This window comes from Camelus dromedarius, chromosome 12, assembly GCF_036321535.1.
Source record: "Camelus dromedarius isolate mCamDro1 chromosome 12, mCamDro1.pat, whole genome shotgun sequence".
Taxonomy (NCBI): Eukaryota; Metazoa; Chordata; class Mammalia; order Artiodactyla; family Camelidae; genus Camelus; species Camelus dromedarius.
The window spans coordinates 57,107,843-57,132,676 of NC_087447.1; the positions used below are offsets into that span (position 1 = coordinate 57,107,843).

Below are 24,834 nucleotides of genomic sequence, written 5' to 3' on the forward strand. Positions count from 1 at the left end.
CAACTCTCAGACTTTTTCAGTGGTTTCAAAAGGAACATTTGGATACTCTTTAGTATGATCAATATTTTTGTAACTAACTCTAAGGTGTAGCCATCATACTGAGTAAAAAACATAAATTTCTGGAAGTTTATCATTAAATGATTTTGTGAAAGACATCACTGGAGAATGTTAGAGCTGAGGAGGATCATCTTGATATCCATACCTCTCATTTTATAGAAGAAAACCTGGGCTCAAAGAGAGACTCTCTAGGCATAGCCAGTATAGGACTAACAATCCTGACTCCCAATTTGTCCATTAAACCTACATCTGCTCCAAGTATTATCCATGAAGTTGAATGTGTATGTTTCATTTTAACTCTACTGCCTACGGTGCTTGCCAGTGTCCAATACAGTCACTGGTGTTATCTTTCAGAATGACAGAAATCGTATGATTTTTCTTCACTTACAAAAGTAAATTTTCAGATTTCATATGATGCTCTCTCTCTCCTTAGGGAGCTACCACAGTGACCACAAAAGCCTTTCATATAAACAGGCCAGAAAAACCCACCAGTTTTTCCACAATGAAAAGAAGTAAAGGTGCATATATAGGAGTAAGGGGACATGGGTTCAGACCACTCATGGGCTGACTGCTCAAATACCAAGTTCTCTGCATTCTTCTCAAGGGTTGCATTCATCAAGTTCACCAACAAAGTTTCAGACACCAAATAACAAATGGTAACCTGCTTCAAAAACCTTCAAACCTCATTTCCTGGGAAACACCAATCACCTTTACAAAAATCTGGGGTGGGACAGTTATTCACCAGAAACTTCTCTGAGTAATCATGCCACCTCTTGATAAAATTTCTGAGTGTTAATTTCAACTGGGTTTTAGAAGCTCAGAGGAAAACACACAATTGGGGGCAACCTGAGCCTAGCTCCAGATCTTCCGCCTAAAATAAAACTGAGGTCCTCAGCTTTAAAAGTGCCAAACTGCAAATTGATAGGTTCAATTTCATCTCAAGTATATCTAGCACCCCAGTTAATCCTTACTGTGGGGTCGTGTGGGTCGGGGCTCCAGGCAGTGGCAACCCGTGATGAGTTCAGGAGCTGGCGGATGAACGGTCAGAAGCCTAGTCACACAGAGTACACAGAGATCCCAAGCAGAGAGCCACAGCCACCTAAGGCGCCCCCTTTCCGAGGCTTAATCTGTTCTTGGAGCCTCTATACATTAGAGACCAGGGTCCTGTCACGACCGAGTTATCAACCCAACACCGGACGCCGGAAGATCAGTGCGCTCTCAGGGCCCCCAAACCCAGCCGGCTCCCACAGAGGACAGAGCAAGTCGTAGCTTCTGTCACTCTCCCAACAGGCAAACACATAAACAAACAACAAAAGGAACTGTTCGCTCCCCCAAGGGAGGCAGCATGCATTTAAAAGACAAGAACCTTGTCCTACCTTGCATCCAAACATCAACGACAAAGTGTTGTTGGTGCAAGCAACTTTGCAGTGGCAAATCATTGGTGTAAAACAGTCAGGGTCCTTAACAACAGGGCACATTCCTTTCGGGCTGCGACAGTGGCAGCTCGCTGGGGGACCAGAACACGGTGCTCACCCAGCACATGGAGCGACAGCCTAGACCCGGCGGCCGCTTCGATCGCTGCCCCCTGCGCCCCGCGCGGCCATCCCTGCGCTGGGGTGGAAGCAACGCCACGGGCAAGTACAGAGCGTGAGCGTCTGGGGTCTCCCTTCCCTGGGGAACGAGGTGTGGGGGAAGGGACCGAATCAAGAAGGGTTTTTGCCCCCTATGGTGAATTTGGGGGAGGTAAAAAAAATTTTTTTTTAATTAAAAAAAATAAATAAATAAAAGGAAGCCAGGCGCTTAGAGGAGGGTTCAAAGGAGGTGGGGCAGTATTAGCATGTAAAAGGATGTGCCCGCCTACTCGCCCCAGTCACACAAGATTGTCATGCAAGCTGAAGGGGGCTGAAATTAATCTCTAAAGAAAAAAAAAAAAAAAAATACTGCAGCTCCCGATTTGGTAAAAAGCCAGTGGCTTGCTGCAATCCAGAGTCACCGTGGGGAGCGCTGGCCGGGCAAGTGGGGTGGGAGGGAGGGGCCGAGAGGGGGAGGGAGCGCCGCGCTCGCCACCGCCAGCCTAGCCCAGCTCGCTGGCTCCGGAGCCACGGAGGAGTCCCTCGGTTTGGTGCGCTGGGAGCTGGATGTGACCCAGAGACCCCAATGGGTCCTCATTGCCGCTGCCGCCCTAGGGCAGGCGACCTACCAGGAGGCCCGCGCGGAACCCTGCAGAGAGCATCCCCCCCTCCCTCTGACTTGAGCAGCGTGCGTGGTTGATGGCCAGCAAAGGAACCTGGGGTAGAAGTAGGTCGGAAATTTGTTTCGCTGGGGCCCTACATTCTTGACTTCTGTGACAGGGAGCCTACTCACTCCCTGGATGGTAGAATTGGCCTGAGAACTATGGTTTTATCTGATATAACAATTTTCAAACTCAAAAAGAAAAGAGTCCGCCCCCTCCCCACCTTGACGTCTGAGGCTCCTAGAAGCTACAGAAGTATTTCTGTTGTTCCAGAAGTATGAATGACAAGACTGATGGATGTTTTATTAGTTTTTTTTTTCTTTTTAAAGTGAGCCGTCAAAATTGCAAAAGACCAAAAAAAAAAAAAAACAAAAACAACAAAAAACAAAAGCATGTGGCTGGCCCAGTTGCAAAACTGCTTGTTGAAGACAAAAGAAAAAAAAAAAGAAAGAAAGAACAAAAGGAAGGAAGGTAGGAAGGAGGAAAAGAAAGAAAAAGAAAAGTGATAGGAAGGATGCAGAGTAGGAAGTGGGTAAAACTAGCATTCTTCGTGTCACCTGAGTGCCTGGCACTATGCCTCACAGATGGCTGGTGGAAAGAGAGCAAGCCTTCAGGATTTGGACCCAGACTCTGGCTCTGGTGCTCAGTGTGGCTTTGTGTAAGTCACAGTGTTTGAGTCTCTTACTTGCTTAAATGGGACTATTAACCCCTCCCTTGCAGAACTGTCATGAAGACTAGAGATGGTAAACAACATGGTCCTGTGGTAAGGCCTGGTGGTCCATGGCACTGCCTGGTCCTAGTATAGTTTAGCTCATGTCTTAGCCTGAGAGGTAGATGTTATTGGACACATAGGAAGAAACTGAGGCCCTGAGGGCTGTATGACGTGCTCAAGCCACACAATCAGTAAGTCACAAAGATAAGATTCAAAGATAAGTGGCAGAAGACAGTTAAAGAAGCAACATTACAGCAGACATCACACACCTTGCCAGAAGCATGTTTGAAAGTCTCCAGATCTATTTGAGAAAGGTCAGGCCTGTCCCTTTCACATAACTGTAGTAGTTACAAAGTCTCTTCCTAATTGGGCATTGAATTCAGATCTCACTTGAAAAACTGCAACAACATTGTCCTGAATATCTATAGCAAAGGCTACCTGAACCATGCCTTCCTGATACAGTTCCACTAGAATACCAGACCATTGTACTCTAAATTAATAAGACCTCAAATATCATTATGGGCTTCAGCTTATAAAGCTCTAGTAAGAACAAAAGAACAAAAGAACCTGAAAACTGTTAAGTCAAATGCAGTGTCCTATAAACTTTCCTTCACCTGCCCATATCCAAAATTCCCCATCTCCTGCCCCAAGTTAATGGAAACCAAAACTGATTGTATCAGAATACTATGGGGTGCTGGTTTTTAAAAAAAAATTAAAAAATAACAAATTTTTTTTAAAAGATGGACTTTCAGGCCCAATCTTACCTTCTCATTCCACAGGCCAAGAAGATATCATGGAATCTAAATTTTTAATCAGCCTCCTGATGAGAGGAATATGGGTCTTGCCTACAAAATTAAGACCTCTTGAAGGGGAATCAATATGGAACAAAGTATGAGCCAAGATCAGTATGGAAAGGCAGACAAAACTGAGGCAAATCTGGCTCTAACTGAAGAGGGCAGCTATGACTCAGGCTTTGGGATTCTTACACTAAATTCAGGAGTCCTTACCTAGTTGATTTCTCTACTAGGAATTGGGATTGATTCAATCTGGTGCATATCTAAGGGCTGTTGGGGCTCAGAAGGTCTTAAATACATGTACTTAAACATATCAGGTCACATTTTTAGAGGCAGAACTCTGGTCTGGAGCCTTCTGTAGAATCTTAAAGTCACATTCACAGATTAAGTGTATTCCTTGGCATTTTTTCCCCTTTATGTTAGCATAAAATGTGTGATTGTGAGAGCACTTCCACCTACAGAGCATCTATAATTATGGCTGTTTTTCCAAAGGAGAATGGATTCTAAAAACGTTGTAAAATATTTCCCTTATTCATTAGCCTATAATTTGGATTTCAAACACCCCAAAAGTATAGTATGCTCCATATTGTGATGTTCCAATAATATCTAACACAGTCTTTCCCTAATGAATTACCCAAGCAAAGGCTGACCTCCTATTCTAGGGCAGCATTAAAGGCTGCTATGTTCATTTTACAATTTGTGCTGATTTAGATTGACAAAACCAAATGGCAAAATATAAAGAAAAATGTGTATTTCATTTCCTTGATCTTTTATTGTTTAACTTTAATCAATGAGACTTCATTGATTAAACCTCTCTATACCTCTCCCACTTTCTCTCCCTCTCTCTACACACACACACACACACACACACACACACACACACACACACACACCTGTTATTGCTTCTCATGCATCTGACAAAATGCTTTCCCTTAATTCTTGTCTCTTGATAATAGCTGTGGGGCGAATTGAAGTGGGGGAGGAGGGAAAATGTGGTTTCCATGACAATGCTTTCCATAGTTACAGCCAGTAACCACTATGGTTAACAAAATGAATCACTGTTACCTTAAGATATGAACACACTACATTATTGGTCTGAAAAGCTAATTTGGGAGTATACTGCATGGGGGTGTACTGCAATATTTTTAGGAGGAGATATTGCCAAGGAATGCCAGGAGATGATGCACTCATTTTAATAGTCAAAATAACCACCCTTAATTAGACACTGCAATAATTGGTAACATTCACAGTTCTTAATAACTATCACTTTTGCAAAATAATACATGACAACTACACATTATTAAACATTTCTCTTTATGACAATTTTCCTCAAAATGGGTTCGTAATCACAAAAATCAAGATTATCAATAAATGTGACCATGGTTTAATTTTAATCTTTTATTTACTGGTATCATTATTATTCCTAAACAGAAATTGGGATAAGGCAAGAGGCATTATGCATTTACTGATCTTTTTTCTTTCTTTGTTGATCCCTTCCAAATCAATTTTTAAAAAGAGGTGGTTCATGTTGGAAGGCAAACAAGTATACTGGACACCAGGAGCCATGGAGTTTTTCCCAACTGACTGTATAACTCTGAGCAAGTTACTCAGACTCTCAGAGCCTCAACTGTCTTGTCTATTAAGATGAAATAGGTATACTAGGGTATCTGTAAGTTTACTTCCAGTGGTGAAGTTCTCTGAGTGGCCTTCCAAGCAGAGGCTCTTAAGAATGTAAAGGAAATTTGAGAAGTCATTTCATTCAGTCACCTGTCTTCTGAAAATAAACTCTTCTGTGGTGATTACTGTTTGATATGCTCTGATGTAGTGTTTGCTGTGTGCTGTGTTTTAATTTCAGCAACGTGCTGGAGCCAGATTCTACTCTTCAGAGCCAACTGTGTGTACCTATTTCCAACTCTCCATTCAGCGATATGATGGTGGTTTAGAATCAGCCATGGTGGAAGTATTTACACTGCATAAATTGGCAAACACTAAAAATCAAGACTTTTTTCCTTCAAAGAAACATTTAACAGAACACCACTGGTTAAAGTACTATATCTACATTAACTTATTTAATAACCACAACTATTCAATCTTATTTTTTAAAAAAAGGAAACTGAATCAGAGAAATTAAGTAACTTGCCCAAGCTAACAAAACTGGTATACTAGTTAGCTAAGTGAATTGACTAACACAAAAAATCTTGATGGCTTTCAACTACAAACATTTATTTCTTTCTCATGTTAGATGTCTTTCGCAGCATGACTGTGACTCAAGCCCAGGTTATTCCATGATCAGAGAGCAGCCTCTATCAGTGATATGATATGCTCTCATGGCAGGAGGAAAAATGATTAATGGCTGAATATGCAGTGGCTCTTAACATGTTTGTTCAGATATTAAAAATGTCTTCCTGTTCACATTTTATTAGCCAAGGCATGTTGTGTGGCCAAACTTGATGCCAGTCCAGTAGGGGAAGGGTATTACTCTCACAAGGAGGAAGAAGAGAACATTGGGAACAAGAATCTAACAGCTTAGTTGGGTAACAGAACTAGAATTGGAACCCAGGAAATCTGACTTGAAAAGCCAAGTTCTTAACAAGTAGGCCATTCTGCCTGTTTACATACAGTTAACATATCTCTATTTTTCACCGACTTTCCATAATATGGCTTGTTATTTAGTAACTCTTTGAGGGAATTCTTCCCTGTGACTCCTATAAAGAAAGCATGGTAGATTTAGAAAACTAAGAACTTTGGAGCAAATCAGACATACTTGGTTTTGCCACTAATAGCTGTGTAATTTCAACCTTTATATTCCTTTCCCTCTCTTACTTTTCACTGCAAATTGAAGTCCATTTATTTTCACTTAATCTTTAGTAGAGATATTTTCATGTAATTCATTCATCAATGAGTTTGTAACACAAACGGTTATCAATGAGCTTCCTGAAATACGTAAGGCAGTGAGACATATGAATATGCCTTTCTGCCATCAATGGGTTTACAAACTAATTGAAGATTGTTACGAAGTGAAAACTAGCAGTAGCTCTTTCTAACAGTAAGAAAGTATATATAACTAAGTACTGATAAACATACTTTAAGTCCATAAGAATGCTTGACCAACCTAATTGACTTCTCTGAACTATCATTTCCTGTTCTATAAAATGGTGATAATGCTATGGCATTGCTATAAGGCTTAAATGAGATAATATATTTCAGAATGTCTGTCTTATCTGGTTTGTGCTAAATGCTCAGTAAATTGGAGGAGTTTTATGTTAATTTCCTGACTTTTTTTTTCAATAAAAGTTAATTGGAAAGAATAAATCTATTAGATCCACCCAATATGTATAATCTCTCTATACTAAACTCTACCCATTCTTTACAAATTTTACTCTCCCAAAGACTCCTCAGGCCCTTTCTCAGGTCTCCCATGTCCCTCTTATTAAGGAACACACAACTGCAGTGAGGGTTTCTGTCAGAGTCAGGATCCATAAAAACTGACTCTAAAATCCATCATGCTTTCCCCATGATTGTCGCCTTTATATGTTCTCTGTAAGTTCTTAGTGTTTTACTTCTACTCACCTGCCACCAAGTACAGACCTTTTGGGCCAGTCATGCTTAGTGACTGGGTGACCTTAAATCACATCATGTTTGCTTAATCTTTATTGGGAATAATTTTCTTATTTAGTTTAGAATGATTGAGTCAATAAATAAATGACTAAAGAACAAATAAATATATGGGTTACGTCAGGCTTTCCATAGCTCCCACATAGGCTCTAGGTGAACTAGTGTAGATCTTTTGTTTCCTAATTCAGCCCCTGCCCCCCAACTTCCTAGCTGAAAGGAGTACAACCTTTCTTGAAGCAATGCCAGTCCACTGATTCAGAATCAATTTTCACACTTTGTTTTAGCAGCAAGTGTTCTAAAATAATTGTCCCTAGTTTCAGTAAAATAAGGCACAATTTTGCCTCCAAGACTTCTCATGATATTCACTTTCGCCCTTATTGCCATTTTGAAAAAGCAGCTCCAGAATATCACTCTCTCTACCCCCTGTGAGAATTTCTTCAGTAGGAAAAATCAAATGAAAGGAACTCTTCTTAGGTCTTGTTGCTTACCAAATTTGATTTCAATGTTGAAAGAATAAGGTTTGGGTCTTGGGTTCCAATCCTAGCTTTGATACTTACTATGTAACTCTGAGTTAATCAGTTGGTCTCCTTGACAGTTAATCTTATCATTCATTAAAAAAGGAGAGGGGTTGTTAAATAATAATATCTATATTAACAGAGTCCCTTTGAAGATGAACTAAAATACCATATGTGAAAGTACCTATCAAAGTGCTTGGCATATTTATATTTTTTTCATTCCCAAAGATAGCATTTATTTTTAATGATATTTTTTCTAAATACAAAAGCAAAATTTTAGTATAGAAATAATTTTAAAATATTGTCAGGCACAAAAAAGCAACTTGAAAGTACTCACAATTCCATTGCCAGAGATAACTTAGCTTAATATTTTGGAGGATACCTCCCCACTAATATTTCAACAAAATTGCATTCAAACAGTATATAATAATAGTGTAGAATAATTTTGAAAATAATAAACCTTTGATACTTATCCAGGCTTTTAGATAGAAGTCTTCCTACAAAAATATCATTAATTATGGTATAATATTTCAATAATTCATGGCATTTTTCACTAGCTTGTTTTTGTCAGGGATCAAAAATATTTTTTAATTCAATATTGTGAGGATAGAAATTTTGTGGATAAATATTTGCACATATACATAACAAAATTATTGGGCTAAATTTATATATAAGGAATTCTTGGTACAAAGAGCATGAACATTTAAAAAATTTTAATATATAATAGCCAATTTATGCTGTTATCAATTTACATTTCCATTAAAACTTTTATGGGATTCATTTTTATTTTCCATAAATAATACACTATAGGAGATATTTCAGCAAAACTCTGGTAGATTTTGATTTGTCTGAGAAAGTTAGTTTTATTTTATTTGGTTACTTACTTATTTATTTATTTATTTTTGTTTTTTACATTATAGGTTAGCTCAGTATAAATTCTAGCTATATTCTCCCAGTATTTTGTAGAGTCAACCCAGTTATTTTTTCTCTGTAAGTGCAATTTTGTTTTCCATAAGCAATTTTATTAATTGTTTTGTTCTGGAGATTCACTCCAGTATGAAAGCCATAGCTTCTTTATCCATTCATCTTTTGATGAACACTTCGGTTGTTTTCATATGTTGGCTATTGTCAGTAATGTTGCAATCAATGTGGGAGTGCAGCTATGCCCTCGATATCCTTTTTCATTTCCTTTGGATGTATACCCAGAAGTGGGATTGCTGAATCATACAGCAGTTCAATTTTTAATTTTTTTGTGGAACCTCCATACTGTTTCCATAGTGGCTACACTGCCCCAATTTACATTTCCACCAAGAGTACACAAGGATTCCCTTTTCTCCACATCCACACTAACATTTATCTCTCGCCTTTCCAACGGTAGTGACTCTAAGAGTTATGAGGTGATAATTTCATTTGGGTTTGATTTGCATTTCACTAATGATTAGTGATGTCAAGCATATTTTCATGTACTTGGCCATCTGTGTGTCTTCTTTGGAAAAATTTCTATTCAGTTACTCTGCTCATTTTTAAACTGGATTCTTTGTGTGATTTTGCTATTGAGTTGTACCAGTTCTTTCTATATTTTGGATATTAACTACTTATCAGATATATGATTTGCAAATATTCTTCCCATGCTGTAGATTGCCTTTTCATTGTATTGATTGTTTCTTTTGCTAACCTGGCACCTATTAATGAATACTTAGAAATATTCATTTTTTCACTTATCCATTCTTTTATTTTTTCATTCATTATACATCAAAACTAGCCAAGTAACTTATTTCACATATATGTCAACCAAACACAACAAAATTCCTGTGAAATCACTATTTCTATTTTTATACTGTGTTTGCCCATCTGTGAAACAAAGGCAAATTATTCATTGTCAAAAAATGCTAAAAGGGAGTTCAACTTCGAGAGCAGCATTTCATGGGAAGCCTGTTTCAGAAACGTGGCTCATTTTAAATGGTTTCATATTGCCACTGTGCCTCTTTACTACAAATAGATTTTCCTTGTCAGCCTCCTTTCATCTGAACAATAGATGGCTCTTCTAGCTGCAAGAACTAAATGAGGCGACGTACCCTGAAGAACACCACTCTATTATGTTGCAAGCAGGGACCCTCAGCTAATCATAACCAAACTAAGTGAAATGATCGCTCAATGAAACAACTGCTTACTTTAAACTGTGAAGACATCAGATCTGTCTTACAATCTCCAGCTACATACCACAGAATTAAGATTATGACACAATTATCTCTCTCTCTTAATAAGCTGCAAGCATGCTAGTTATAGACCTTAATAGCACTGAATTATAAATATAGCCTAACTAGACTTCCATTTCCTGTTTGCTTAAAATAAAATCATTGTGGGAAAACTATCTTTTGGTACAATGTGTGAATTACCCCCACTATAAAATGCTAGTGCTCTCCTCCTTCATTATAAGGACAATCAACCTCAAGTATAATGTGTTGGAAGGCCTGAATTGTGTTTGCTCAAGTTGTTAGCATATGACCATAGAAAAGCTTTTGCTGGGTTCATAATGTTATGTACATTTGCTTCATTTTCCCTTTCTGGTTCCCAGTTACTATTTGCTATCCATTCAACAAATATTTTCATGTGGCTATTATATGTTAGGCACTATGCTAAGTTTGGGATACAAGTACAGATCAATACAGTCTTGGCCTCATGGAGACTACAGACCAGTGAGGAAGACAGACTGGGATAAGTGCTTTGAATAGAGCTACATGGCTCTATGAAGCCATATGGGGTAGCTCATCTAACAAGGGAGCTCACAGAAGGCATAACTGGGAAAGTGACAACTGAGTTGAGATCAGAAGGATGAGGGGGAATTTACTGTGCAAATGGACGAAAGAAAAGCATCTCAAGTAGAAAGAATAGAACATACGAAGAACACATGATGCCAGGAAACAAGGAGTGTAGAAATGAACTGAGATAAGCTCAGAATAGCTAGAACACAGAAAACAAGGAGAAAGATCAAGTGAGAAGAGGCTGAAGAAAGTAGGGGTCTGATTTATGCAGGTTATAGTTAAGATTTTTGTTTTATTCTAAAAGTCTTAGGAAACTACATAAGAAACATTTTCAAAGCAGCGTCATTGAAGTATGACTATAAATATTTAAAGTGTACAATTTGATAAGATTCAACATAGGTATCCATCCCTGAAACCATCAGTGGAGTCAAGACAGTAAACATCTATCACTCTCAAAAGCTTCCTCATGCCTGTTAATCCCTGCCTCTCAAACTCTTTCCTACTTCCCCATATCAAAGCAACCAGAGTTGATTTGTCATTAGATTAGTTTGCACTTTCTAGAAATTTATATAAGCAAAATCATATAGAATGTACTCTTTTGTCTTTTTTTTCCTCGCAAAATATCTATTCTGAGATTCATCTAGGCTGTTCCATGTGTCAACAGTTTTTCTTTTTCTTAAACTTCTGAGTAATATTACATTGTAAACATACACTATAACTTGTGTATCCATTCACTTGCTGATGGATATTTGAGTTGTTTTCAGTTTTTGGCTATATAGCTGCCATGAAGATTTGTGTGTGGGTCTTTGAACAGATATGTACTTCCTTTTCTATTAGATTGGGATAGGCTGATCACATGACAGATGTATTTAACATTTTTAAGAAACTCTCAAACTGTTTTCCAAAGGTATTGTACCATTTTATATTTCCACCAGCAGGATATGAGAATTCCAGTCCCTTCAGATCTAGGTCAGTATTTGGTATGGTCAGTCATTTTAATTTTAGCCATTCTAATAGATGTAAAGTACTATTTTGCTACAATTTTAATTTGCATTTTCCTAATGACTAATGGTGTTGAATATCTTTTCATGTCTGTATTTGCTGCTTGTATGTCTTCTTTGATCGTTTCTATTCAAATCTTTAGTCATCTTTGTAATTGAATTGTTTGTTTCTTATTGTTGGTCTTAAGAGTTCTTTATAGGACGAGATTAAGATGGTGGAGTAGAGGGACGTGGAGCTCATCTCCCTCCATAATTACATCAAAAATACATCTACAGGTGGAACAGTTCTCACAGAATACCTATCGAAAGCTTGGAGAATATCTTATACAACCAAAGCTCAAGAAAGATCCCCATGTAACCGAGTAAGATGAAGGAAAAAGGGAGAAAGGGAATTGGGACAGGATCTGCTCCCCTGGGAAGGAGCTGTGAAAGAAGAAAGGTTCCCTCACCCTGGGAACCTCCTTCACTGGCTGGGAGTTTCAGTAGGACAGACAAGGAGCTTCAGAGGCTCCAGAGGAGAGTGAAGAAGCTTGTCTGAGACCCCACAGGGTAAAGAAAGACAAGCACAGAGAGTCCTTGCCTTTTCACCACACTTCCCAGTCCCCAGACACAGGCCTAATGGTGAGCACAGCAACTGGGTGCTGAAACTCAGGCTTCAGCAGACAGACCTGGAGACAGGACTCAGTCTGGCTGTGCAAAGACAGCCTGAAGCGCCTGGAGTGTGGCTTGAGCTGTAAATGGAGATGCCTGCAGGACCATAGGAGCCCCACTGGCCACGTGGGAAAGAAGGGGAGTGGGTCTGCCATAGCAGCCATTTATCAGTGTGCTTAATGCAGGGCACTGCTCTGTTGTGGGTTTTGCAAACTTTATGGGCTATCACATATGAAGGCAAGGCGAAAATCTAAGCCAATTACCACAGCTCCCACTGCGGGTGCACTGGCTGCAGTGGGCTCTCCTGCCAGCGGATTTTGGGACCAGGACTGCACACGCACTCCTGTAGGGGGGCTGAAATCTGAGTTGATTACTGGCACTCTACAGTGGGTGCAGGGGCTGGCTTCAGCAGGTTTCCGCACTGGTGGCTTTGTGAGCACACATGCACATCTTTAGGGACTTCTGACCTAATTACAAGTAGCCCATCAGCAGAGGCAGACCCTGGGGGCAGCACCAGCAACAGTGATCACACAACAGGCGGCAGGTGGCACCACAGAATCGCGTGTCCCTGCGGACAGCTTCTGGGGAAGAATACGCAGTGGCTCCTTTCCCAAAGGAAGAGCTCCAGTCCCAACTATCTTACACCACAGCTTAGAGCCAGATGTGGGTACTTCTACTGCAACAACTGGGGATCAGACCCCACCCCAGCAGAACTGTGAGCACCACAGAGCAAAGAGGAAGCCCCACTCAAAATCCAGTGCAGGCTCTGGTCACCACAACACCAATCACACCCACTAGCAAGGGGACAGGGCCAGAACACCATGAGGAAAGAATCTATATCAAAAACAGCCCTCATTCCAAAAAGCTGGACTTACACAGTCTACACAGTGTTGCTCCCACATAAAAAAGCCCCTCAAGATCACAGTAGATAAGCGTTCCTCCTAAATTCATAGTATCAGAGAAATATAAGTAAAATGAAAGAGCAGTGGAAGGAACCACTCAGAATTAAAAGAACAAGAGAAATCCCCTGAAGGAAGAAATAATGGAAAAGACTTCTTCATCCTATCAGACCCCGAGTTCAGAGAGAAGGTAACAAAATGCTGAAGGAATTAAGAAATACTATCAGTAGAAATGCAGATTACTGTACTAAGGAACTAGAAACCATAAAGAGGAGCCAATCACAATTTGACAATTCAATTGCTGAGTTGAAAACGAGGTAAAGACAATAAATAGAAAATTAATAATGCAGACCAAGGAATGACTGATCTGAAAGAACAATGGAAAACGTCCAACTGAAACAGCAGACAGATTATTTTTTTAAACAAAAGCAACATACAAGATCTATGCGATACTATAAAAGCATGCCAATCTACACATAATAGGCATCCTAAAAGGAAGAGAAAGAGAAAAGGGGCTCAAAAATGTATTCAAAGAAATTATGGCTGAGAACTTCCTAAACCTAAAGAAAGAAATAGATATCCAGGGACAGGAAGCACAGAAGGTCCCTAACAAGATGAATTCAAACAGACCTACCCTAAGACATATAATTAAAATGGCAAAAGTTAAAATTAAAGAGAGGATTCTAAAAGTAGCAAGATAAAAACAAAGAGTCAGTTACAAAGGAACTCCCATAAGGCTATCAGCTGATTTATCTACAGAAACTTTGAAGGCCAGAAGGGAGTGGCAAGATATATTCAAAGTCCAGAAAGGGAGAAATCTGCAAACTAGGATACTCTACTCAGCAAGATTATTCTTTAGAATAGATGGAGAGATAAAGAACTTCTCGAACAAGCAAAAACTAAAAATATACAGCAATATTAACCCTATCCTAAAAGAAATTTTCTCTTCTCATGCTCTTCTCTCAGAGGTTAGATGATAATCCACACACAAAGTTTTAATACAACCTATTCAGACAATGCATAAATTTCTATTTCTATCCCAGGAATTTACTCTTAAGGTCTAGATACATGTATCCAAATTGGAGTTATGAAAGATACCTTAAATTCAAACATACAAGCAAACAAATAAAAAAAAATAACAACAATGTCTTCCCAACCCAGACATATATACACACTCTATTTTGTTCCTCTTTAAGTACAGCTTTAAAGAACTCCAATAATAATTTTCTTTTTACTCTTTTTAAATCTTCAGAACCCCTATTTTTCTTAGTTGACTCTGCTTAACTCTTACATGATGTCCCCTTTTTCAACAGTATAGAAACCATCTAGATTGGGCCTTACTTGGCACAAGGGAGGTAGCAAGGCAGTGTGAAAGAATAAACATTGCCATCAGGAAAAAAAAAAAAAAGCAAGGACATGATAATTGTAATATCTACAATGCTTAGAGTTAGTCACCTTCTTGGTTTCAGCCTGTTAGGAATTCTGTTGTTTGTTTGTTTACCCACAGAAGCACATTGCCTATAAGAGATTGTAAAAATTATGTTTTTCTTGTGATAGTAAAAAAATAAATGGATTAAAAATTTAATAAGAAAATGTCAAAATTATGAGTCATCAGGTAAATGAAAAATTAAAACCACAATGAGATACCACTATACACCCATTAGAATGACTAAAATTTAAAGAGACTGATAACTCCAACTGTTGATGAAAATGTGGAGAAAGAAACCCTCATATACTGCTAGCGGGAATGTACAATGGTCCAACCATATTGGAAAATAGTTTGGTATTTCTTAAAAAGTTAAACATAAACATACAAGATTCAGCCATTCCATTTCTAGGTACTCAAGAGCAATGTTCACATAGATTTGTACACAAATGTTCATAGAAGCTTTTTTCATAATATTCCCAAACTGGAAACAACCCACATGTACATCAACAAGTAAATGGATAAACAAAATGAGATACACCTGAACAACATCAAAGTCATTAATCTAATTGAAAGAAGTCAGGCACAACAGTATACACATTGTATAATTCCACATACATAAAATTCTAAAAAAATAAAATTAACATATTGTGATGGGAGATAGATCCACTGCTGGCTAGATCTAGATGTGCAGGGAGGGAAGAGCTGAAAAGGGGCATGAAGAATCTTTCAGGCATGATGGAAATTATCTGTATCTTTATTGTGGCAATGGTTTCATGGGTATATATATATATCTGTCAAGACTCTTCAAATTGTAAATTTTAAATTGGTGAACTTTATTATATGTAAAGTATACCTCAATAATGTTTATTAAAATATCTTAGATGGTTTTAGATTTAAGGTCAAAGAATTATATTAATTTTCTAGGTGAATTATTAAATTAAACACCAGTGATATACAGGTTTTAACCAAACTGACTGCTAAATTAATTTTTTCCAATACAGGTATTATATAAGCTAGTGATTCCCTACCTTGTTAGATGATAGATTTCTACACTGGATTCAGTTTTCCAGAAGTAGAAAATTTTACTTTATGAGTTTGCTAAGGCCTCTCACACAATTATCTTGCATACTTTTACAGGCATTTTACTTGAGTTTTAAAACATCACTAGGAAAAGATATCTTTAAAAATGAAAAGTTTCTAGAAAAGCCCAACATTCTGGAGTTGAAAATTGAGAAATATTAATGAAGCAATGAGTATGTGATTGAAGAATAAGAATTCCCTGGCTAAGGGATTTGGGACTTTTGTTTGAAAGCTGATAACAGCCTCCATTTCTAACATCTGATAGTAGATCAGGAGAGGAAAAGCTAGGCAGAGGATCTACCCATTTCTCATAAAATAGTATCAAACTCACAGTGCACAAAACTACCTCATCTGTATGGGTAACAACACTAACTTGAATAGTGTTTTATTTGTGCCCCATACCATCCTGTCATTCTAAAGTCTAATTTAGCAGCCTCCTGGGGCCTTTTACAGTGTGTGATGGGGCGTCCCTTGGGCTCAAGCCTCAGTTAGACCCTAGATTACATTGTCTCAGTAGATACCGGTCAGATTCATGGCCTCATACTGCCTAGGTCCACTTTGCATTTACCACACGAGGGAGGACTCAAAGTCCCAACTTTCAGAAATTGGAAGCGCATCACTGTTACTGCTTTCTAGAGCATCCACTGAAAGAGAGGGAAGCTGCTGACAGTTGACAAGTAAAACTCAGCAACTGTACTCTCTTTTTGAACCTAGGATCAACCAGCTACTAGTCCAGGGTTCTTAGACAAATGTCTTAAAGTCGCTGTACCTCCATTTTCTCATCTGTAAAATGAGGGAGGGTTAGAAAACTGTTTAAAATCTATTATTACCATGATCACTGTCACCATTATCTCATAATTGTACAGACAGTTCCTGTTAAGTCTTTAAGAATCAATTTGAAAGTCATTCCTCTGAAACATTTGCTGACTCTTCCAACTCAGACAACATCTCCTCTCCCAAGGTTACTCTGGACTTTACATTTTTTCCTTTATAACACTTCAAAAAAGCTATGCAACTAGGCACTGTGACAGATACTGATGTGCAATAGTACATGAGACAAAAAGGAAATGTACCCCATCCTCATAAAGCCATTCTTCCAATGTGGAAACAGACAATTAGAAAGATTCAAAGCTTCTCCAGAATCACTTAAGTGCAAAGGGGTGAAGCTAGGGTACAGAACCATCTTCAAAATTCTAAAGTCTGCATTACTACACTATGGTGACTCCCAGTTTATTGTATTTATTTATACTTCTTGTTTACATAAGTCTCTTTTCTACTAATATGTGTTTAGTTCAATGTTAGGCACAAAGTTGCTGCTCAAGAATTATTTATTTAACCAATCATTCAAATAAATGAATAAATACAGTCAAAATGGCTTTTCAATAAATTTTTTGTCAACAAGAAGCATTTTGTTGTTGTTGATAAGATACACATAAGGTAAGCTGAAATACATAAAGGAAACACATTGATTTCTCTTACATAAAATGTTCCTATATTTAAAGTCTATTTCCAAGAAAATGGAATGAAATCTTTTTGGGGGGCAGTGGGGTGGGAGGCAAGGTAATCACAGTGGTGATAAATGTTTTAAAGAGTCAAAGTGAATATCAAATAAGATGAGGATAATCATCAGGGTCAACACTTGAATGATCACTGCAGATAAGGCTGTAATGTTTCTGATCATCAGGGTATTATTATTAATATGCAAATGTGTCAGGCAGCCCTGGAATTCATTCTTAACAGAAACTACCTGAAAACAATTCTGGCATGGGGTAGTTTACCCTATTCTCAAAAATTATCAGGAAAGGAAATTCATATCCATCAACAATGTCACAACTCTTAAAAGATGCTTAAAATCAAGAAGTTCTATACTGATTGATAGTCCTGAGGAATCTTCAAGAGGTCATTTAATCTGTCCACCATCTTTAGTTAAAATAATTTAGAAGAATTTTTTTACACCAAACTGTTTCTATTTACTTATATTCTTATTTAATTGCTTCCATTTACTTATATTCATCTATCTATTCAATATTAAGGTCTATTACATTTCAGATACTGGGCTAGAAACTAAAGATACAAAGATGAGTAAAATACATTCTCCCTCTGTAAGAACTCGCACACTAGAGAAGAAAATTAGTCACACAAATAAGCAACTTATATGACAAAGTGAGAAGAGGGTGAGAAGAGGGTTGACAGGTAATATTTGCATGCAATGTAAAAGCCAATTGAATAGCAACAAATTGGCCTAGGGAAGACAATGGAGACTTTTAGCAAGATGCTATTTGACTTGAGAAGAAGAAATTTGCTGTGTGTATAAGTTGTGATGGGCTCCATCTAGAGGGAACAGCATGTGAGGTAAAAGTCTAGAACATTCAAGGAATGGGGAGAAGTTTTGTGTGGTTGGATCACAAGGTGCTTGGTGGCAAGTAACGGGACAAGAGGTTGGTTGGGTAGATTTTAACCAGGGTAAAGAGATTAGATTTCATCTCTTTGTCAATTTATATATAGAAGAACCCTCAACAACAATCATAACAAAGACACAGGCCTGGGATTCTCAGCGAGCTACTAAATGTGTTGAATTGAGAGAAAAGGAATTGAATCACATTATCTGTATATCAGACAATACATAATTTCTACACATAGAAATAGCTAACATTAGGCACACTTTTTAACTCTTGTATAATGCCTTTGAGGTGCAGTTGGGGCTGGAAAATGTAGATCTTGTGACACCTTTTTGTTCTTTCTTATGTATCATGCTGTGGCAAATTTCAACATAAAACAAATTCTGAAAATTTAACTGAAAAATGCTTTATGCAAACTCCTTCTGTATTAATACAGCTTTTCAGGAAGAACTCTTCCGTTCTGACTGAACTAATTACAGAATTAACATTTCTGTATCCTCAAAAGGAATAGGTAGTACTTTTCTTTTAAAATACTAAACATATTTAACTCTATTTTAAAGGTGAAATATTAAGTTTAAATGACACAGGCAGTAAGGAGCAAAGTCAGGTTTCCACCTCAGCTAATGTTTGCACATTCTTCTTTTCAATTAGAAAAAAAAAAAAAAAGCACATGGAGTTTCTCAAAAAGCATTCTCTCACAGTCAGATATAAATGGAAAACAAATTGAGAAGAAAGACAAATCAGTAAGTCAAGGGGGGAAACTGGAAAGCCCACGTACACTTTCAGGAAAGGGAGCTACTAAACATGACATTTCTGTAAACCACAAAAGTTTCTGCTTTCCAGGTGCTGAATTTAAAAGAAAAATAAATCCCCCAAACAGACAAATCACCTCTACAAAACACCGACCTCACCTTTTGAGAAATCATATCTCTAAGAAGATTACTACTTCAAAAACTGAAAACTAGGAATAAGTAAGTCTAAAAATTCAAATAGACATACCCAGAGTTTACATATTCGAGTTCATCATTCTAAAATCTATGGAAAAGAGGCACTCTTAGCCCCTTACTTAAAAACAGTGTGTTCTTTCTTGACATGTAATTCCAGGTGTAAAGTCCACATTAGAATTTCAAATACCTATTAGGTTAAAAATAAATATAAAAAAGAAATAAAAGCAAAAATAAACAAATGGGACCTAATTAAACTTAGAAGCTTTTGCACAGCAAAGAAAACTATAAGCAAAATAAAACAACAACCTATGGAATGGGAGAAAATATTTGCAAATGATGCAACTGACACAGGCTTAACTTCCAGAATATATAAACAGCTCATACAACTTAACAACAACAACAAGCAAACAAACAACCCAATCCAAAAATGGGCAAAAGACCTAAACAAGCAATTCTCCAGTGAAGACATACAAATGGCCAATAGGTACATGAAAAAATGCTCAATATTGCTAATTATCAGAGAAATGCAAATCAAAACTGCAATGACGTATCACCTCACACCAGTCAGAATGGCCATCATTAAGAAGTCCAAAAGCGATAAATGCTAGAGAGGGTGTAAAGAAAAGGGAACCCTCCTACACTGCTGGTGGGAATATAGTTTAGTACAGCCATTATGGAAAACAGCATGGAGATTCCTCCAAAAACTAAAAATAGACTTGCCATATGATCCAGCAATCCCATTCCTGGGCATATATCTGGAGGGAACTGTAATTTGAAAAGAAAATGCACCCCGATGTTCACAGCAGCACTATATACAATAGCCAAGACATGGAAGCAAAACCTAAATGTCCACTGACACATGACTGGATAAAGAAGTTGTGGTATATTTCTACAATGGAATATTACTGAGCCATTAAAAAAGAATAAAATATTGCCATTTGCAGCAACATGGATGGACACAAAGATTGTCATTCTAAGTGAAGTAAGCCAGAAAGAGAAAGAAAAATACCATATGATATCACTCATATGTGGAATCTAAAAATGAAAAAATAAAAAAAGGACACAATGAACTCATCTACAAAACAGAAACAAACTCACAGACATCTTAAACTATCTTATGATTACCAGGAGAAAGAGGGTGGGAAGGGATAAATTTGGGGGTTTGAGATTTGCAAATGTTAGCCACTATATATAAAAATAATTTTAAAAAGAAAACAAGTTTCTTCTGTATAACACAGGGAACTATATTCAATATCTTGTAATAACCTTTAATGAAAAAGCATATGAAAACAAATATATATGTGTATATGCATGACTAGGACATTGTGTTGTGTACCAGAAGTAGACACATTGTAACTGACAGCATTAAGATTAAAAGGTTCAGGTCCACCCTGGCCAATCTCTTGGCCTGTACTTCCTCTCTATGGAGATGTGGTATCGTCAGGCGGTAGCAAGATGGCTATAGCAGTTCTGGACTTCAAATCTATGGACTGCAATATGCCGAAGAAAGGAGGTTGGCATCAGAAGGTCTTTCAGAAGATCAAGAATAATCTTCCCCAGAAATTCCATGGAAATCCCTTCTTCCATTTTATAGACTCCAAATGGATCACATGGCCAATCCAGAACCAAACACTGGCAAAGGATTAATTTTAGACAAGTTCTGCTAGGATGGGATTAATCTTAGACAGTCAGGCCAACCCTTGGAGTTTGAGTAGGTCATGCCATGTAGATATGAATTCTAGTTCTGTAGTACACTAAATGTATGACTTTGGGTAATTCATTTAGATGTTCCAACCCTCTTCACAATAAAGTGGCAATGATATTAGCTATAACTAATAACACTGCTATAAAAATAAAATGATATGACATAATACGAAAATATTCTCCCTTGCCCTAACGTATTCAATAAATATTAGTTCAGGCTCCAGTGGCTGCCTTTCTTCCCCATCCCTAGTGTCTGTAGGTATCAGTTAAGCTCAGATAATTGAAATCTAAAAATATCTCATGGCACATGCCTGTTACATGCACTAATTTAGGTGCTGCGTGTCCTAAATGGTTAAAATGCTGTCCCTGTCATCGAAAGCTTTTTAATTAAAAAGAGGACACACATATCCCAATAATCAACTCTACTACTAAGCAGAGTGGAAGGAGTTCTCCACCAAAGTAGGAGTAGACAACAGTCAGATCCCACTTATTTGCACTTCTAGAGCAGCCCTAGTAATTTTTGCCTCTGTGTGGCCAAGTGCCATGTCTCCTCTGTGAGCACACAATGTAAGCTGTCATTCCCCTGTTCCTATGGTGTTGATGATTTGCCTGCAACCAGCTTCCTATGGTTTCTAAAGTAGAATCAAAGGTAACTGACAGGGCAACATCTGCTCTCAGGCTGTGCAGCTGCAGGGCTCTCCCATTTCGATCCTGGACAAGGAATCATGTGTGAGAAAACCTGCTCTCTTGTTTAGAGGCTAGGTACTTTTAGAAAGCTGGTTGATTAGAATACCCACCAACTTCTGCCGTGGCTCCCACCAAGCCAACTGGCATTCACTGAGCCCTTCTGAATGAGAGACATCAACAAACCTGAGATGTGGAAGATATGTCTCCTACTCTGGGGCAGCTAGTAGTCACATGTTCAAAAAAAAACATGTTTACCAATAACGGTAATGTGAACTTAAGAACAGTGAGGTGATAATCAACATTTTCATTTGCATAGCACTATAAAATTTTGTACACTTCGTCTCTTTTCTCCTGGGAGCTGGGTGTGCATTTATAGATTTGCCTACTGAGTAAATTTTTATTGAGTCTCTACTATGTGTTATCAAGGAATATCAAAATGAGTATGCCACACATTCACTGGTTTACTTATTTTTATGTATTTGTGTAGATCCTGCCAAAAGTGATCTAAAGCATAAATAATTTTTAGTCCCTTGTTCCTGAGTGATGAAGTCAATATCATTCTTGGTTTACAGTTAAGAAGCAAAGGCTTATAAAGACTTTAAGTCATCTTTGTATATGTACTTGCTGGTTCCTCCATTAATTTAATGTTCTCTCCTCTTAATACTTGGCCTCCAAGAAGGTTACCAGAGGTCAAATAAAGATTATATTCTTTCAGGAAACCTAGGAAGAATTTATAGTAGAATTTCTAATAGCTTGAAAGAGAGATGGTAGAGGAATACTCAAAATGATCCTTCAAGCTTTACAACCCATTACTCCCATACCCGTACACTACTCTCTGCCAACAAGAATTTTTACTGTTCTTCAAGCAAACCCTGTTTGACCCTGACCCCAGATTTTGTACACACGTGCTGTCCCATTTATCTAGAAAGTCTTTCTTATCTCAAAAACAAAATAAAACAACCAAACAAAAACCTGTTTCTACACAGTTATAGTGAAAATACAGCTTCCATACTTCTTCATTGAATTGAGCAGCAGATCTGATTGTAACTGATATCCAGACCCTCATAGCAACCCTGGAAAATACCTATTTATATAATTCCTATTTTTAAGAAACAAGGAAATTAAGTCTCAGAGTGAACTCCTCCCAGGTAGGATGTTAGTCTCCGTCTCTTTGCATCCCTCCTGCTCTTTATTTCTACTACACGTTACCAGAACTCCACCAGGAATTTTCCAATATTCAATCAGTGTAAGCTGGAATTTTTACAAGGGCAGGGGTTGTTGCTTCTTCTGCTCACTGCTATATCCAAAATATCTAGAAGAGTACCTAACATATAGTAAGTGCTCCAAAAATACTTGTTGAATGAAATATTAAATGAACACTTATTTTATTAAACTGATTTTTCTAAGAACACATAGCCAGGAAGAGGAAAAGATCTGAGGTTTGAAGGAAGTCAGGGGTTTTGACTCTAGATTCCATTACATCATACTGTAAGATTTGTGATCAGGTCTAGCATAGACAAGTATACAATTTTTTTTTTCCATTGCTGAGTTTAGAGAAAAAAATCTTTTTTCAAAACTTTATTCAAATCTTTACTAAAAAACTAAATATCATATATAAATTATGTTTCAATGAAGTTTTTTAAAGTTCCTTAAAAAAGACATACAAACTTATTTACAAAACAGAAACAGACTACAGATATAGGAAACAAACATGATTACCAGAGGGGGACAGGGAGGGAAGGGATAAATTGGGAGTTGGAGATTTGCAGATACTAACTAATATACATAAAAATGACAAACAACAAGTTCATACCGTATGGCATGGGAAACTATATTCAATATCTTGTAGTAATCGATGGTGAAAAAGAGTATGAAAATGAATACGTGTATATTCATGTATGCCTGGAGCATTATGCTGTACACCAGAAATTGATACAACATTGTAAACTGACTGTACCTCAATAAAAATGCATATACACACAAAAAAGAACTATATAGTAAACGATACTCTTTATGTTCATGGCACAATTAACCAGAGACTTTAGATCTCTGAGGCTGGCTATCATAATCATCACTGTTTCCCAATGCTATCCCACCCATCAGGGTGCTAAGAACATGGAGTATTTTTAAATAACTTTATACAGATGCAAAGTTGAATGATGAACCAGAGAAAGTCAAAGATTTCAAAACACATTTGGAGGAGATACTAAGATGATGTGTGTAATTTATGGCCTTATCACCTGACTGAGTGTAAAATTGTTGTTAAAAAGATCCCTAAGGTAATCCAATTTACTTTTAGTACCTAATTAACACTTCCCAGTGGTTTCTGGGTTAGATAATTGAGAAATACAATGCTTATAAAATTTAAACCAGGCATTGTAGTATCCAATTAGGCCAAGAACTTCCCTGTTATTGGCAATGTATTTAACTGATGGCAGAGATAGTACCGGAAAAAAAGAATGGAGTAGATAATTAGAAAAAATAAGATAATTAGGTAGCTGAATTATCTGCACTTTGAGAGGAATTGATGGCAAACCCATGTTCAGCTCTTATATCACAACCACATTCTGGAGGGAAAGTTGGAAGTCGGAAAGGATGAACCAAAGACATGGTGGGGAGAGGAACAGACTAAGACTAATTAAGCACCGGGGTCAGGTACTGCCACAATCAGCATTAGGTACTTTATTTCACTTAATCCTTCAAAGAACAGCTGCAGTACAAGTATCATCTCCAGTTTTTTATTGGAAGAAACAGTTTCACAAAGTTTTTGTAACTTGCCTAAGATTTCAAGCTACTACAAGGTGACAGTGCTTGTTATTATCATAAAAAACAGGCACTATTTATGAGAATTTATCCAGTGCAAGGGCCAGGCTTGGAATGTGTACTTCTTCTCTTTTTAAAAGGGAAAAACCTTGCCCAGGCAATTATATCCTGGAGAAATTCTCATACAAACCAAAAATAGTTTAGAATGGAGGTTCTTAACCCTTCTTTCTCTGTGCTGTGACATACATAGAGGAGGCACAGCACTCACAAGGAGCTAGGATTTCAGGGGCACCCCCGGATTACTTGGTGCAGCACAGTAGAAAAAAAAACAACTATAGTTACATGCAATTCTCTGAGCACTAAAGCTTAAGAAAGCACACAGAAGGGTAAAAAGATTTATTGATAATGATATTCCAGACAAGATTCACTTATTTTTTAAGTAAATAAAAGAAGTACTTCAACATTAGTACAAATTACAATTGATCACAATGCACAAATGTGTGGCAGCATTGTGTCTGAGAACACTTACTTAGAAGAGGTTAGAATGCCAGGAAGAGGGGAAAAATGGTTTTGCAAAGAACAAAAT

At 37.6% G+C, this 24,834-nt stretch overlaps 1 protein-coding gene across 11 annotated transcripts in view; it reads right to left on the bottom strand.

Annotated features, from left to right (window-relative positions):
• Nucleotides 1-24,834, bottom strand: part of DLG2 (discs large MAGUK scaffold protein 2) — a 1,729,700-nt gene that overhangs the window by 1,065,038 nt on the left and 639,828 nt on the right. Inside the window, exon 1 of one of the 11 annotated variants that reach the window (XM_064492757.1) lies at nucleotides 1,434-1,716. The exons of 9 other annotated variants lie outside the window; for them this stretch is intronic. In XM_064492757.1, the coding sequence (XP_064348827.1) occupies nucleotides 1,434-1,535 (102 nt within the window). In that variant the 5' untranslated portion in view covers nucleotides 1,536-1,716. Of the gene's footprint in view, nucleotides 1-1,433; nucleotides 1,717-24,834 lie in introns of those variants that run through there. One more of the 11 variants, XM_064492763.1, reaches the window with a different exon arrangement.